The 12972-nt window shown below is 45.1% G+C and overlaps 1 protein-coding gene across 3 annotated transcripts in view; it reads right to left on the bottom strand.

Moving 5' to 3' along the window:
• Positions 1 to 3470: 3470 nt before the first annotated feature.
• Positions 3471 to 12972, bottom strand: part of Arpc2 (actin related protein 2/3 complex subunit 2) — a 30199-nt gene continuing 20697 nt past the window's right edge. For all 3 annotated transcript variants that reach the window (XM_032901326.1, XM_032901329.1, XM_032901327.1), the window contains 4 exons: positions 8407 to 8533; positions 7108 to 7208; positions 6513 to 6613; positions 3471 to 3897 (listed from right to left, as the gene is read on the bottom strand). In XM_032901326.1, coding sequence (XP_032757217.1) covers positions 3873 to 3897; positions 6513 to 6613; positions 7108 to 7208; positions 8407 to 8533 — 354 coding nt within the window. In that variant the 3' untranslated portion in view covers positions 3471 to 3872. The remainder of the gene's footprint in view (positions 3898 to 6512; positions 6614 to 7107; positions 7209 to 8406; positions 8534 to 12972) is intronic.

The raw sequence follows: 12972 nt of genomic DNA, 5'->3' as shown, positions 1-12972 counted from the left end.
AGGTCAACAACAGGGTAACGGGGAAGAATCCTGGTGAGGATCTAGTATTGATAGTGTGGCAGAAACCAGAGGCCTAGAACCAGATCAATGACTCATTGCAATGAACATTTGCAAGTAAAGATGTGTAGACAGAAGGATATACTGTAGGAGAGATACACTGTGGCACACTACAGTTTCCAAGATGAGATGTTTTTTATTCCTTTTTTTTTCTTTTGGGGCACAGGCTGTAAGGGCAGAGGGCGGTTATGAAGGGATGAGTGGGATTGGTGTGTCTGCTGTGAAACAAAGAATCAATAAAAAGTTAGGAAAAAGTTGTTGTGGTCAAGCTCTCTCTTTCTTCACTAGAAGTAAAACCCTAAGGCAGAAGTGAAGTAAAAAAGAATTCAAGACCTGGAAGATGGGGAAGAGCATCAGGAAACACTACAGTCGAGGCATGATGCTGCTGTTAGAACCACAGCCACAAGCAGCTTCGGGCACCTGAGTAAGGACAGATCTCCCAACGCTTTTGATGGAGGGAGGAGGTGCCCGTGAAATCCTACCCTTCCCTATGGATGGTTAATGGTTGCTGGAGAACATGGTATCCTTTTCTCTAATAATCTAAGCACTAGGAGACTACCCGGGAAGAAACAGGGCTCAGAAGGGAAAGGTAGGATACCAAAGGGCAGTGGGTGGTGAAAATAATCTTAGACAAAGCAAGCAAGTTGTCACTACTGCCAAGAATGCACACGGAGATCCAGCGTTCTCACCCTAAGGTCGGCACAAAGGCAAAGGCTGGGCAGGGTTGGGTAGAGCAGACCTGTCCTCCAAGCACCTGAAGACCAAGGCAGGAAGACTGCTGAGCTGGAGACCAGCCTGGGCTGTCAAAAAACAAAACAAAACAAAACAAAAAAAGATGGAACAAAAAAAGTTGGTCATGGTGGTGCATGCTTGTAGTTTTCTAGCACTTGAGAGGCAAAGGCCAGACTGGATTAGATAGCAGTCTAAAAAAATAATAATCTCACAAAAATCCACAAGGACAACTCTATCAAAACTACGTTCGAAACTCCCTTAAATCTCTCTCAAGATAACTTTATCGCCTCCCAAAAACTGGAGACCCTGCAGGTCCCTAGGACCCCATTCTAATGAATTCTGCCTAATGACATAAGGACATATTTTAAAATAACGACATATTTTAAATTTCTTGACGATGGGGTAAAATAGTTCCCTGTCCTGGTGCACATGTACAAAACCACTGATTGATTTCCAGTCAATGCTGTGTGTGATACTATATGGTAGTATTCCATTCTTAAAAGCCCTGGGTCCTGCTAAGACTGAACCCCCAGTGAACGTGATAGTTGGGGGGAGGGCGGTAATGGGGGGAGGATGGGGAGGGGAACACCCATATAGAAGGGGAGGGGGAAGGGTTAGGGGGATGTTGGCCCGGAAACTGGGAAAGGGAATAACACTTGAAATGTAAATAAGAAATACTCAAAATTAATAAAAAAAAAAAAAATTGAGATTTTTTAGAAAAAAAAAAAAAAAAACCTAAAAAAAAAATAAATAAATGTTGCTTTCAGAAAACTATGCAAGTGAGAAAAATGCACAGAAACATACACGGCACAAGGCTAAATAAAATGGGTTAAATGTGAAGAAAGCATATGGCCTTTATGTCATTATTCTACTGGTGTGGTAGACACTGTGCACAATCATTCAAGGTGTCGGCACTGGGAAGATGGCAGGACCTCACATTATCATCTCTAACATGCATGCAAACAAATGTTACCTCAAAATCAAAATTGTGGAAAATAAAAGGGCTTCCTGTATATAGTCAGGTAATTTCATAACTTACTGATTGTCAAACCAGTCTGCAACACACTGCCTGGAGTCAAAAGAAGAGCCTTCAGATCATCCTGGACTTGGCACCGTATCTTGCCCGGAGAGCACACTTTGCTAGGTATCCACTATCTACTCAGCGGGCATCTCCTACAGTGAGCTCTGTGGAGTACACAGATCTGTTGGAATGTGTGATAAGGAACTGTGCCGTCAGTCTGCATTAGCACTCTTGTGAGGCCCTACTGAAGCACGGTTTAGGAAATGCCCTTTATTATGGGAGAACAAGCAATTTTAATTCAAGTCTTACTCAGGCAGGTGCATCTGCGTTTGAGGGGAGCTGGACTACACAGAAACCCCACCCCCCCACCCCCTGTAGACAAAAAAGCATTTTATTGTTTTTTGAGATAGTACCTCACATGTAGCCCAGACTGGCTTCAAACTCAACTGTGCAGCTGAGGACAACCTTGAACTTCTGACCTCCTGCTAAGAGCAAAGGTATACACCACAGCAGATGAAGGAGAAGTGGTTAACGTCTGCTGCTTCTGCACAAGTCTGGGTTGGTTTTAGACCCACAGAGCAGCTCAAAATCACCTGCCACTCCACTCCAGAGGATCACACACACACATGCAAGACTTATACACACATAAATATTTAAGGTGTGTGCTATCAAACCAAGTTAGTTTATATGGTGCTGGTGATTGAACCTAGGGTTCATGAAAGGTTAGGTCAACATTATTGAAGTAGGAATTTGTTTGGAGACTCAGTTGTGTCATGTGGTGTTTTTCTGGAAGCTGTCTTGTGAGAGGATGTTTTGCTGAAGCAGACATGTAAGGGGTGTGTAATGTTTTGATGAAGCCAAGTGATGCTTGGAAAGAATGTAAATATAACCCCACAGACAGGTAGCTCTTGCAACGTTTGGTTGATCTTCGTTGATCTCCACTTGTCATGACTTCATTAGAGAGAAACTTGCCAAAATACTTGTTGTAGTATTCTGACTGCTTCTGAAGACTCGGGCCAACTCGACACAGCAGAGCCTCGAGGCGTCTTCTGGATCAGTCTGCTGCTACTGATTCCTGTTTGGTATTTGCCGACTGGACTGGACTGGACTGGACTGGACTGCTGCTACTGATGTTTGATGTACTATTTGATGTTTTAGACTGGGTTACAGACAAAGGTCCACATCCCCCTTGTCCATCTTTCCCCTCAACATTTGGTTTAAGAACCTTTATTAAAGTAGGTTTGAAAAATCTAAGCCTATACGTTATACCCCTGAAGTATATCCCCAGACACAGAATATTTTAACTTACCTGTCACGCTAAGGAAGTTTCCTAGCTATTCAGATGAGTCAGTGTTAGCAACCAAGCTTTACAATGTAGAAAGCATGTTTAAACAAACAAACAAACCTACAATCCCAGAATTCAGAAAGCTGAGGATTGAAGATTGCTGGAGTGTTTGAGGCCAACATGGGCTGCCAATAAAATGAACCCAAACAAGTCTCCCACTTCTTCCCTGACCACCCAGTTTACACACCTCCCTTCCTTCCTCTAGAGACGGGAGGCTCCAAACCACGTTGGCTTGCTGGTTCAAGGGCAGTACAGACCCACCCTTTCCTCCTCTCTTTTGGACTCACAGTCCAGAAAAATCAACTAATTCTCAAGTAAGATAGAAAGATTTTCTTTATTAATGACCCCAACCATATTTCTTTAGATACAGGAGTTTTGAACTCAAATACTTAGAAGAAAACAAGTTAAGATTGCATTACCTGCAACTCATTACCAGTAACATATTGCAAAGCAAACAGCTTGGAAAAGGAAGGGGAGTGAGGGAGGAAAAATAAAAGGGAATTAAGTTGATCAAGTGAGTTTTTAATTCTTAGGAACTATCAAGTCCTTGCAAGCACAGCTCGTTTCTGCAGCGTATTTGCCAAACTCGTACAAAATGGAACCCAAACGGAGAATCCCTTAAGAACCTGGAGAAGGTGCAACATGAAGGGCTACGATTATCCAGTAGCAAGCGGTCCAGCCTTCGGTCAACAGTGCTTCCTCCTCAGTTCCCAAGAGTTAGCGGGATGAAAAAGTCTTCCCCCTTCAAAAGCAGAGACAGAGCAAAGGCTTACTCCACATGTCCTTTCCTCCCATCCTATACTCTAGGCTTGGGGTGAGGGAAGGGAGAATCTTCTAGTAATGGTGCTAGAGACGCAGGTCTCAGTCGAGACCCAGCTTTCACAGAACGGGTTCACTACTACCTTTCTTCCAACTCAATACCAGGAGCCAAATCCATAAGCACACTGGATGTTCCCAGCAGATGAAAAAATTGTCTGCATTTTTTTTTAAGACAGTGTCTCACTCTGTGGCCCTGGATGGCCTAGAACTATGTATACTAGGCCTGCCTCTGCCTCCTGAGTGCCAGGACAAAGGCATGTGCTACCAACAACCACTTTTCTCTAGTTTTCAGATGGCTTAGATAGACCTGAATTTCAGCTCACTGAGGCTCCTTCTACCCAGTTGATCCCATTTAGCTAACAATTTCTTATCTTTCAAGAGGAGGTAGAAAGTTCAAGCCACCTTAAAAATTTCAAGCATTAGCTAGGTATGCTGGTATATGCTTTTAATCCCAGCACTTAGGACGTGAAGGCAGGCGCATCTCTGTAAGTTCCAGGATAGCCAGGGCTATATAGTGAGACTCTGGCAAAAACAAAACAAAACAAAAAACAAAAGAAACACCCAACCAAAAAAAACAAAACGAAAAAAAACCCCAACTTCAAAGGTTAAAGACATTCTGGTTGACATGTGGGAGGTACACTCTGGCTCACAGAGCACTTGCTTAGTTCTGGCTTCCTGAGCTGTGGTACCCTTTTCTACCCAGGAAATCCTCAGAGGGGTTACTAGACCTGCCAAGAGCCTACATACAGATGGTACTTACTCCAAGGGCATTCATTGGAAAAGTAGCCTAGAGTTGAGAACCAAGAACTGCGGGAAAGGAGAGCAGAGACAGCACTCCCTTGTGTCGTGCTTACCCAAATCAAACTTCCCCACAAGAAAAGCCGAGCACTGTGTTGTGCTGACTCCACAGGCAACTCCTAGTTTGGGCCCACACTCCTAACAGGCCCGATTTTACTTCACTGTCTATGCTTAGCAGAATTCCTCAGGCTCCTCCATCAGGACAGGAATCAACTCCTGCCTCTTTCTGTCCAATTTGGCAGCAACTGCCTGCTGGCCACAGACAGAGTGATAACAGGAGTTATCAGGGTGAAGGTAAGTAAGTGTTGCAAGCAGTCTCAGGGCTATCTTAACATCCCACTTTTCGACCTTTCTGTTCAATTCTGTTTTTCTTCGCTTGCTTTGCCTGTGTGTAAAGGCCAGGAGTCAGCAGTCAATCCCCCCCACCCTTTGAGACAGGGTCCTACTGGATGGCTTGGAACTTGCTGGTCTTGAAATCACTGAGACTAGCTGGGTGGTGATGATGTACACCTTTAAAGCCACTGTTTGGGAGGCAGAGGCAGGAGGATCTCTGAGGTCCAGGCCAGCCTGACCTACAAAGATTCCAAGACAGCCAGGGCTACACAGTGGCTTGACTATGCTTGGCCCGTGAGAAGTGGGACTATTAGGAGATGTGGCCTCATTGGAGGAAGTGGATCACTGTGGGGGTGGGTGTTGAAGCTCCTCCCAGTGTGGAAGAAATCAGTTACTCTGGCTGCAGTCAGATCAAGGTGCAGAACTCTCCTTCCCTCTGCCTGGACACAGCCATGCTTCCTGCCATGATGATATTGGACTGAACCGCTGAAACTGTAAGCCAGCCCCAATTAAACGTTTGCCTTTATAAGAGTTTCTTGGGTCACACTGTCTCTTCGCAGCAATGGACACTCTAAACCTTGTCTCAAAAACAACCAACCAAATCTTCCCGCTTCAGTCCCCAGAAGCCACAGAAGCTAGTTCTGTGGTTCTGACACACCACCCAGAGCAAGTCTTCTTTCCCTCCAGATCACACAGTGGTAGTCGACTGGTGGAGAGCACTTTTGTAAGACAGGAGGGGAGGGGGGAAGGGAAGAGCCTGCAGGCACCAGCAGACAAAGTCTAGAAGGGACAGACAGAACAAGTGCCTGCCTCCTCAGGCATGCCCTTCCTCACCCACCAGGTTTAAAGCTTTTGCACTTTTTAGATAAGCTATGCAGGTGCCACACCTTGATATGGCATTTGATGCAGTCTCTGAACAGAGACCAGATGAAACAGCAACCTTCAGGCTGTAGGTGGCATCACAGAAAGTCAGCAGACTTCCCCTCAGGCACAGATGCCTGATGTTCCTGGGACTGGAAACCCTCACCTACTACACTGTAACTCATCTGAGCTCTCAAACAGCAATGGAATCTAACTAGGTACAGTGGCCTCACACACAGGGGTGTGGGGAGAGCTAAAGGTGTTCTGAATGCCACCCACACTAGAGTCAACTCTCTAGGCCCCACACCACGTTGGCCATTTGCATATACAGAGCCACACTGCTTACTGCTTGGCTTGTCATCTTTCTCCCTGACAAAGGCAGCCTTTGCCCTGTATACCTTTCCTGCGGAGAGCAGACTAGAAGTGCATCCAGCCCTTCCTCTTGCACTCTGGCAGCTATACACACGGCCTGCAGGCCTCGCACACAGCACTCTTCAGTCCCGAGCTGCGGGTACCAGGGATGGGAAGGTGGTTCCTCGTACTTACGTGATTGTTTTCATTTCTTTTTTCTCGGCATCTGGGCGTGCACGGTTGAGCACCTTAAGGAAGTCGGATGTTTTTGCTCGCATTCGTGTATGAATATAGGCCTAAGAGCAAACACAGAAGAACTGAAGCAGGCTCATGTTCTAGAAAGAGTGTTCAATAGAGTAAGTCATGGGGTATGTTGGGGAGCTCCTGAGGGGAACAGGGTGGCTAAGCAGCAATACCTTAGCCCTCTGCTACAGGCAGGACGAGGGAGAGGGGAGAGAGGGAAAGAAGAGGGAAAGGGTAGTGAGGGTCAGAGTGTGCTAGTCAAGTGTTCTGCCACTGAGCTACACTTTTGGTCCATGAGATGGTTTCTGTTACTTTTTAAAGATTTTTTTTTTAAACTGTATATGCGTGCCTGTATGAATTTATGTATACCATGTATGTGTGTGTGTCCCTAGGGGTCAGAAGAAAGCATCAGGTTACTGAGAACTGATCTTGGGTCCACTGAAAGAGCAGTTACGTTCTCTGACTGTTGAGCGATCTCTTCAGCCCCATGGGGCAGTGTCTACTGAGAGTCAATCAATGACTCCGTAAGGACGCTGGTGCCTCTCACCTTAGAGCACTTAATGTGGTAGTGCAGATAGTCCCGGAACGTGTGGATCAGGTTGATGGTGTTGTCTCGAGCAGTGGCATTGGTGTGGCGAGGGAACAGCACTAAGGTGGGACAAAAAACAGGCATTGCAGTGGTGTGTGTGCTACCTCAGGCAACACAGTCAAGAGCGTGCCAATGAGCGCAGCAGTGGGGCACACGACACAGAAACCAAGTATGATTCTGGGCACTCAGTTCAAATCTGGATACCATACTGAGCTCTAGCTTTCAGATTTAGGAACAAAGTGCTGGTCCTGGGTCCTTGGTGCTAAAGCAGACTGTTACTGTCAGAAGAACTATGTTCTGAAGAAAACTCATTTGCTGATCATGACAACAACCCCAATGCAGGCCTGGCAGGATAAGCCGCTCTTCACCCACAGGCCTGCACATGCTATCCTGACGTGCAGTGGGGCAGACCTGCGTCTGCTCCTGTTCATACTGTTCTTGTCCCACTAACACCAAGAGCCCTGAGTCCTACCAACTGTGCTGCAATGAACAGCTGAGGAGAAAGGTACATCTCTGGTTCTCAGTCTACCTTGGTGTGTAGAAAAAGAGCAAAGTGAACATCAGACAAGGTAGAGCATTCTATTCAGGTTTACCAAGATTTAAGCACCATGGAAAAGAGATAAGGACAATGAAAGTGACATGACGTCAATCAACTGTAAGATGCACGTCAGTTCAAGAATCGCGTGGGATGCCCAGCTGTGGAACAGGCCTTTGATCCCAGCAACTGAGAGACAGAGGCAGGTGGATCTGAGTTTGAGCCCAGCCTGGTCTACATGGCCAGTCCTAGGATAGTCATGGCTAGAGACTCCTTGTCTCAAAAAGAAATAAGTAAATACTAAATCAATCAATCAATCAATCAATCAATCAATCAATCAAAACAAGCAAGAATGTGGGAGAAAACTGTTTTCACTAGCAACAAACAGCTGTAGCTCTTCAGCTGCCAGGCAATGCTGACCTGGCCCACCCCTAACTCCTGACATCACAAGTTACCCCTTTTTCTTATCACCTAAGAAAAACAGGAAATGATGACCGAAGCAAAATAGTACCTATCTTTGTCCCCCGTGACACCAGTCACAGCTCAGGAGAGGAATCACAAACATGCTGTGCTTGCTTTTGCCCTCTAAAAATGCTCCTTAAGACCGCCTAGATTTAGGCACCTCCACCCTGCTAATGAAATGAGGGTTGTTCTGTGCAGTTCTGTGCAGGGCCAGGTGTGTGGGCAAGCACTCTACCGCTGAACTACCTCTCCAGCCTCACCAAAGGTGATGTAGCCAATGTTGTCACCCACGGCAGCATCTGTGTCTTTCAGTTCTAGAGGAGGTTCCCTGTGGCTAAAAAGGACCTGGGGGGCTGTGTGGCTGGCTCTTCGTCCTTCTTTGAACTCCTGTGGAGATACAGCAAGGGAAACTTGTATGAGATGAGCAGCACTTTATCCACGCTACGTGTTAGGACCTTTGTAGTCCTTCTGACCAGCAGATAACTAAAAATGAACCGTTAAACCCCAGGTACAAGTGCCAGCTGCTTTCAGTGTACACCAGATTCAAAAAGACTAGAGAACACTGAACAAGCCAGATCTTCAGACTGATACAAAGTACAGCAACGCAACCCTTTCTCCTTTCTTATTTTGGACTAACATGGCAAAATCCAGCTGGATTTCAAGGCCAGGCTGGGCTATACACAGCAAGCAACACGCTCACCAGGGCAGAGTGGGAGACTGCAGCACAGAAGGAAACAGCCGCAGCACAGGTCTGGTGCCAGCAGACACAGCACTGCAGCTCACTGCTCTCGTGCACAGAGTGAAAAGGGGTTGTTCCTCATTTTTTAAAAGGAAATCTTTAAAGCTTCATGGTAATTAGGACCCAGACTTCAGCTGGAGTTTTTTAAAGTTCTATACCAACTGGCTCTTACCAACTGGCTGAGTTCCCAACACTCCCTTGGTTCTTACTTCTTTGCTTTTCCCCATGTCCTTCACCCACTGGCCTCCAGGCAGGGCTTTATGTAGCTGGGCTGATTTTAAACTCACTAAGAGATGGCCAAGCCACCATCACTCTCCAGTATGATGAGGACTTTTTGTTTTGTTTTTTTAGATTTTTATTTTATTTATATGAGCACACTGTAGCTACCTTCAGACACACCAGAAGAGAGCATCCGATCTCATTATAGATTGTTGTGAGCCACCATGTGGTTGTTGGGAATTGAACTCAGGACCTCAGGAAGAGCAGTCAGTGTTCTAAACTGCTGTGCAGCTCTCGAGTCCAGGACTTAAATATGGGTACTCTGAATGTATATGATAAGACCTTTTAATTCCTGATTATCTGGCCTCTACATCCTCAGTATACTAATCTTTTACTTTCAGTTTCATGAATGCCACACTTTTATTGGGTGCTGGGCCCTTGATGAAGCACTGTTGAACTATGAGATCTTTACCTGTTATTGTTTAGAATTTATCAATTAAAACTCTAAAGCAGGGCTGGAGAGATGGCTCTGTGGTTAAGAGCACTGACTGCTCTTCTAGAGGTCTTGAGTTCAAATCTCAGGAACCACACAATGGCTTACAACCATCTGCAATAGGATGTTCTAAAGTGTCTGAAGACAACTACAGTGTACTCACATGTAAATAAAATAAATAAATCTTTAAAAACAAAACAAAACAAACTCTAAAGCAAATTTAACCCTTTCCATTAGGGCTAAAGATGACAGAATGAAAGAAACTCAGTTGTCTTAGGAGGGTGGGGCAGGGGAATCAAGTTAGGCTAGCATGGATTACATATAAAGACCCTCCCCCAATTAAACAAACACACAGTAAGAAAATTCTAATTAGCCAGGAGCACATAGACGCATCATCTCAGAACTTGGAAGGGGACATACCTGATAGTTCAAGGCTAGTCCCAGCCTATAGGAGACTGTCTCAAACGAAACCAAACAACCCAAAATAATAAAAGAGCCCGTGTCCTAACAAAAGTATCATGCTTATCAAACTCTAAGAAAAAAAGACTAGGGTATTAAAAAAAACCAAAACAACAATCAAGAACCCAGGCCATTCTTTGTATCCTTTAATCCCCAGACTTTATGGATCCCCATACAAAACAGGAGTGACTGGAACATCCCTCTCCCAGGGTTCCCAGCAACGACAGCAGTAACGCCAAGCCTTGAACTCCCTGCCTAGGAACCCTGCCCTTTAAAGGGGGGAAAAAAAAAGACACAATCCAACAAATAGACTGACTAGTTCTCCTCAAACAGGGCAGCTGCATGACACTACGGCCAGTCTCAGGGTTAGGACACTAAGAACACACACGGCCAAGCAGCCATTTGACAGAAGTGTTGCTGTGACTGCTGCTGCTCACATACCACTTCTACAGTCAGCCTCTAACAGCCAGGGACAACTGGCTACTTAACGGGAGCTACCATTCACTACACTTCTGAACTTCACTACTCATTAGGGCACCTGGCTTCCCTGCCAGGCTGAGTTCCTTAGGCCAAAGCTCCAGCTTTATCCCTATTTCTTCTCTGTCCTTCAAAGAGTCTGTCTAGCACAGTCCTGCTGAGTAGGAGAAAGCATCCCTACCCCCTCGGTACAGAGCCACTGCAATGCGCAGGAAGGGGCAGGGACTAAGCTTCCATTTGTATTGCAAGTAGGAAGAACACTGCGTGGTGGTCTGAATGAAGATGGCCCCCACAGATTCATAGGGAGTGGCACCATTGGGAAGTATGGCCTAGTTTGAGTAGGTGTGGCTTAACTACTGGAGGAAGTGTATGATATAGGATGGGTGTTGAGGCCTGGTCTAGTCAGTGGTCACTCTGTCTTCCTGCTGCCTGTCAATCCAGATGCAGAACTCTTATCTCCTCTCTGTTTGCAAGCCACTTTGCTTCCCACCATGACAACAATGAATTAAACCTCTGAACTGTAAGCCAGCCCCAATTAAATGTTTATCTTTACAGCAATAGAAACTCTATTGCACACTGATTATCAAATCTCAAGCAAAATACAGATCATGTGTTATTTTGCTTCTTTTATACACTGCCTCTGAGATAGCACTGCCTGGCTGTTGGGTTATGGAGAAGGGAAGGACATAGTGTTAGCTTAGCTCCCTTCCCAACATACCTTTTTCCTTAAAGGAAAGATATTTGGAGACAGGGTATATGCTGTAAAGTCAACACTTGGGAAAAGATTAAGAATTCAAGATCACGGTGGTGCATGCCTTTAATCAAAGCACTCAGGAGGGAGGGGCAGGCAGATTCTCTGAGTTTGAGACTAGCCTGGTCTATGTATCAAGGTCCAGGACAGCCATGAATATACAGTAGGACCCTGTCTCAACCATATTGCCCACAAAGAACAAAACAAAATCAATAGAAAGCAAACAAACACACAGAAATCAAGATCATTCTTGGTTACAACAAGACTTGTCTCTCTTCTTCTCTACACCGCCCCACCCCAGAAGATTTAATCAACACTTTCTGCAGCAGGAAGTAGCCTTTAGCCAGCTTCATGTCATCTCTTCTTCCCTGCTTTCTCTTGAAACAGCAACAGCAATCAGCCCCTCCAAACAGATGCCGTCTTCATTATCTATTACACAGAAATCAGATTGCTTTTTTCTCCTCTCTGACAGGACATCTGCTCAATACCAAGACACTATTTTTTATAAAATTTCATTATATATGAGTACACTGTAGCTGTCTTCAGACACACCAGAAGAGGGCATCAGATCCTATTACAGATGGTTGTGAGCCACCATGTGGTTGCTGGGAATTGAACTCAGGTCCTCTGGAGTGCTTTTAACCACTGAGCCATTTCTCCAGCCCACTACTTCTTTTTAAAAAACATTTATTACATTTTATTTGCTCTGTGTGTGAGCATCTGTACTGTAGCACATGCATGGAGACCAGAGAATGACTTTAGGAAGATGGTTCTTTCATTCCACCATGTAGGACCTTGGGATGGAATGTAGGCCACTGTGTTTGGTGGCAAATGACTTTACCTGTCAAACCCATGGTACTATTTATTTCTTTTAGGAAAGTATAATTTATTCTGGAGATAAGCTATTTATGAAAAAGGAGCATCTTTTTCATCAGGGTGTAATTCAAGCAGGAGATAGTGACACACTCCAGAGCTCAGGAGACAAAGGCAGGAGGACCACAAGTTACTGGCCAGCCTAGGTTGCATATGAGACTGTCTAAGAAAACAGAAGTGCTCACATGAGTAGCACATACACTAAAACTGGAACATGCACTAGGATCAGCATGGTCCATGTGTAAAAATGACATGGAGATCCCACGCTTTTATTTTATTGGGCCAATGCAACAGAGTGTGTGTCTAAACACAAGCAGTTGCCAGATGTGGAGACAGACCCTCTAATTCCAGCACACGGGTGGTGGGGGAGCAGACTGCTCCAAATGTGAAAATAGCTAGGTAAACACTTGAGTTCTGGGATAGCCTGGGCTGCATGGTGAGAGGCTGCCTGTTTTAAGAAGATCAAAAAAGAAAAAAAGAAAAGAAAAAGAAAAGCAAAACAAACCTTTTTCTGGATTCAGGAAAAATCTTAGGTGATTAACTTGGTCATCATGGTCACTAAAGCAAATCACCCTAGCCTCTGACACGGAGAAGGTGGCCAAGAAGATGGGTCACATATCATGGAACAGTCATGGGCTAGACATACTGGCAGCACAAACAAAAAGCAAAAACAAAACCACTACAATAGGCTGCTTTCCGTTTTAGGTAACTGTCTCACCACATGAACGCTGAAGAGCCTTAAATCCATACTCTCCTCCACACACACAAAAGTGGGAAAAGACTGTAAAGAAGTTATACTATACATATATACACAT

The sequence above is a fragment of the Rattus rattus genome, chromosome 4, assembly GCF_011064425.1.
Source record: "Rattus rattus isolate New Zealand chromosome 4, Rrattus_CSIRO_v1, whole genome shotgun sequence".
Lineage (NCBI taxonomy): Eukaryota > Metazoa > Chordata > Mammalia > Rodentia > Muridae > Rattus > Rattus rattus.
Note: the sequence above shows the minus strand (reverse complement) of the source record. Positions and strands in the feature narration are given on the sequence as shown.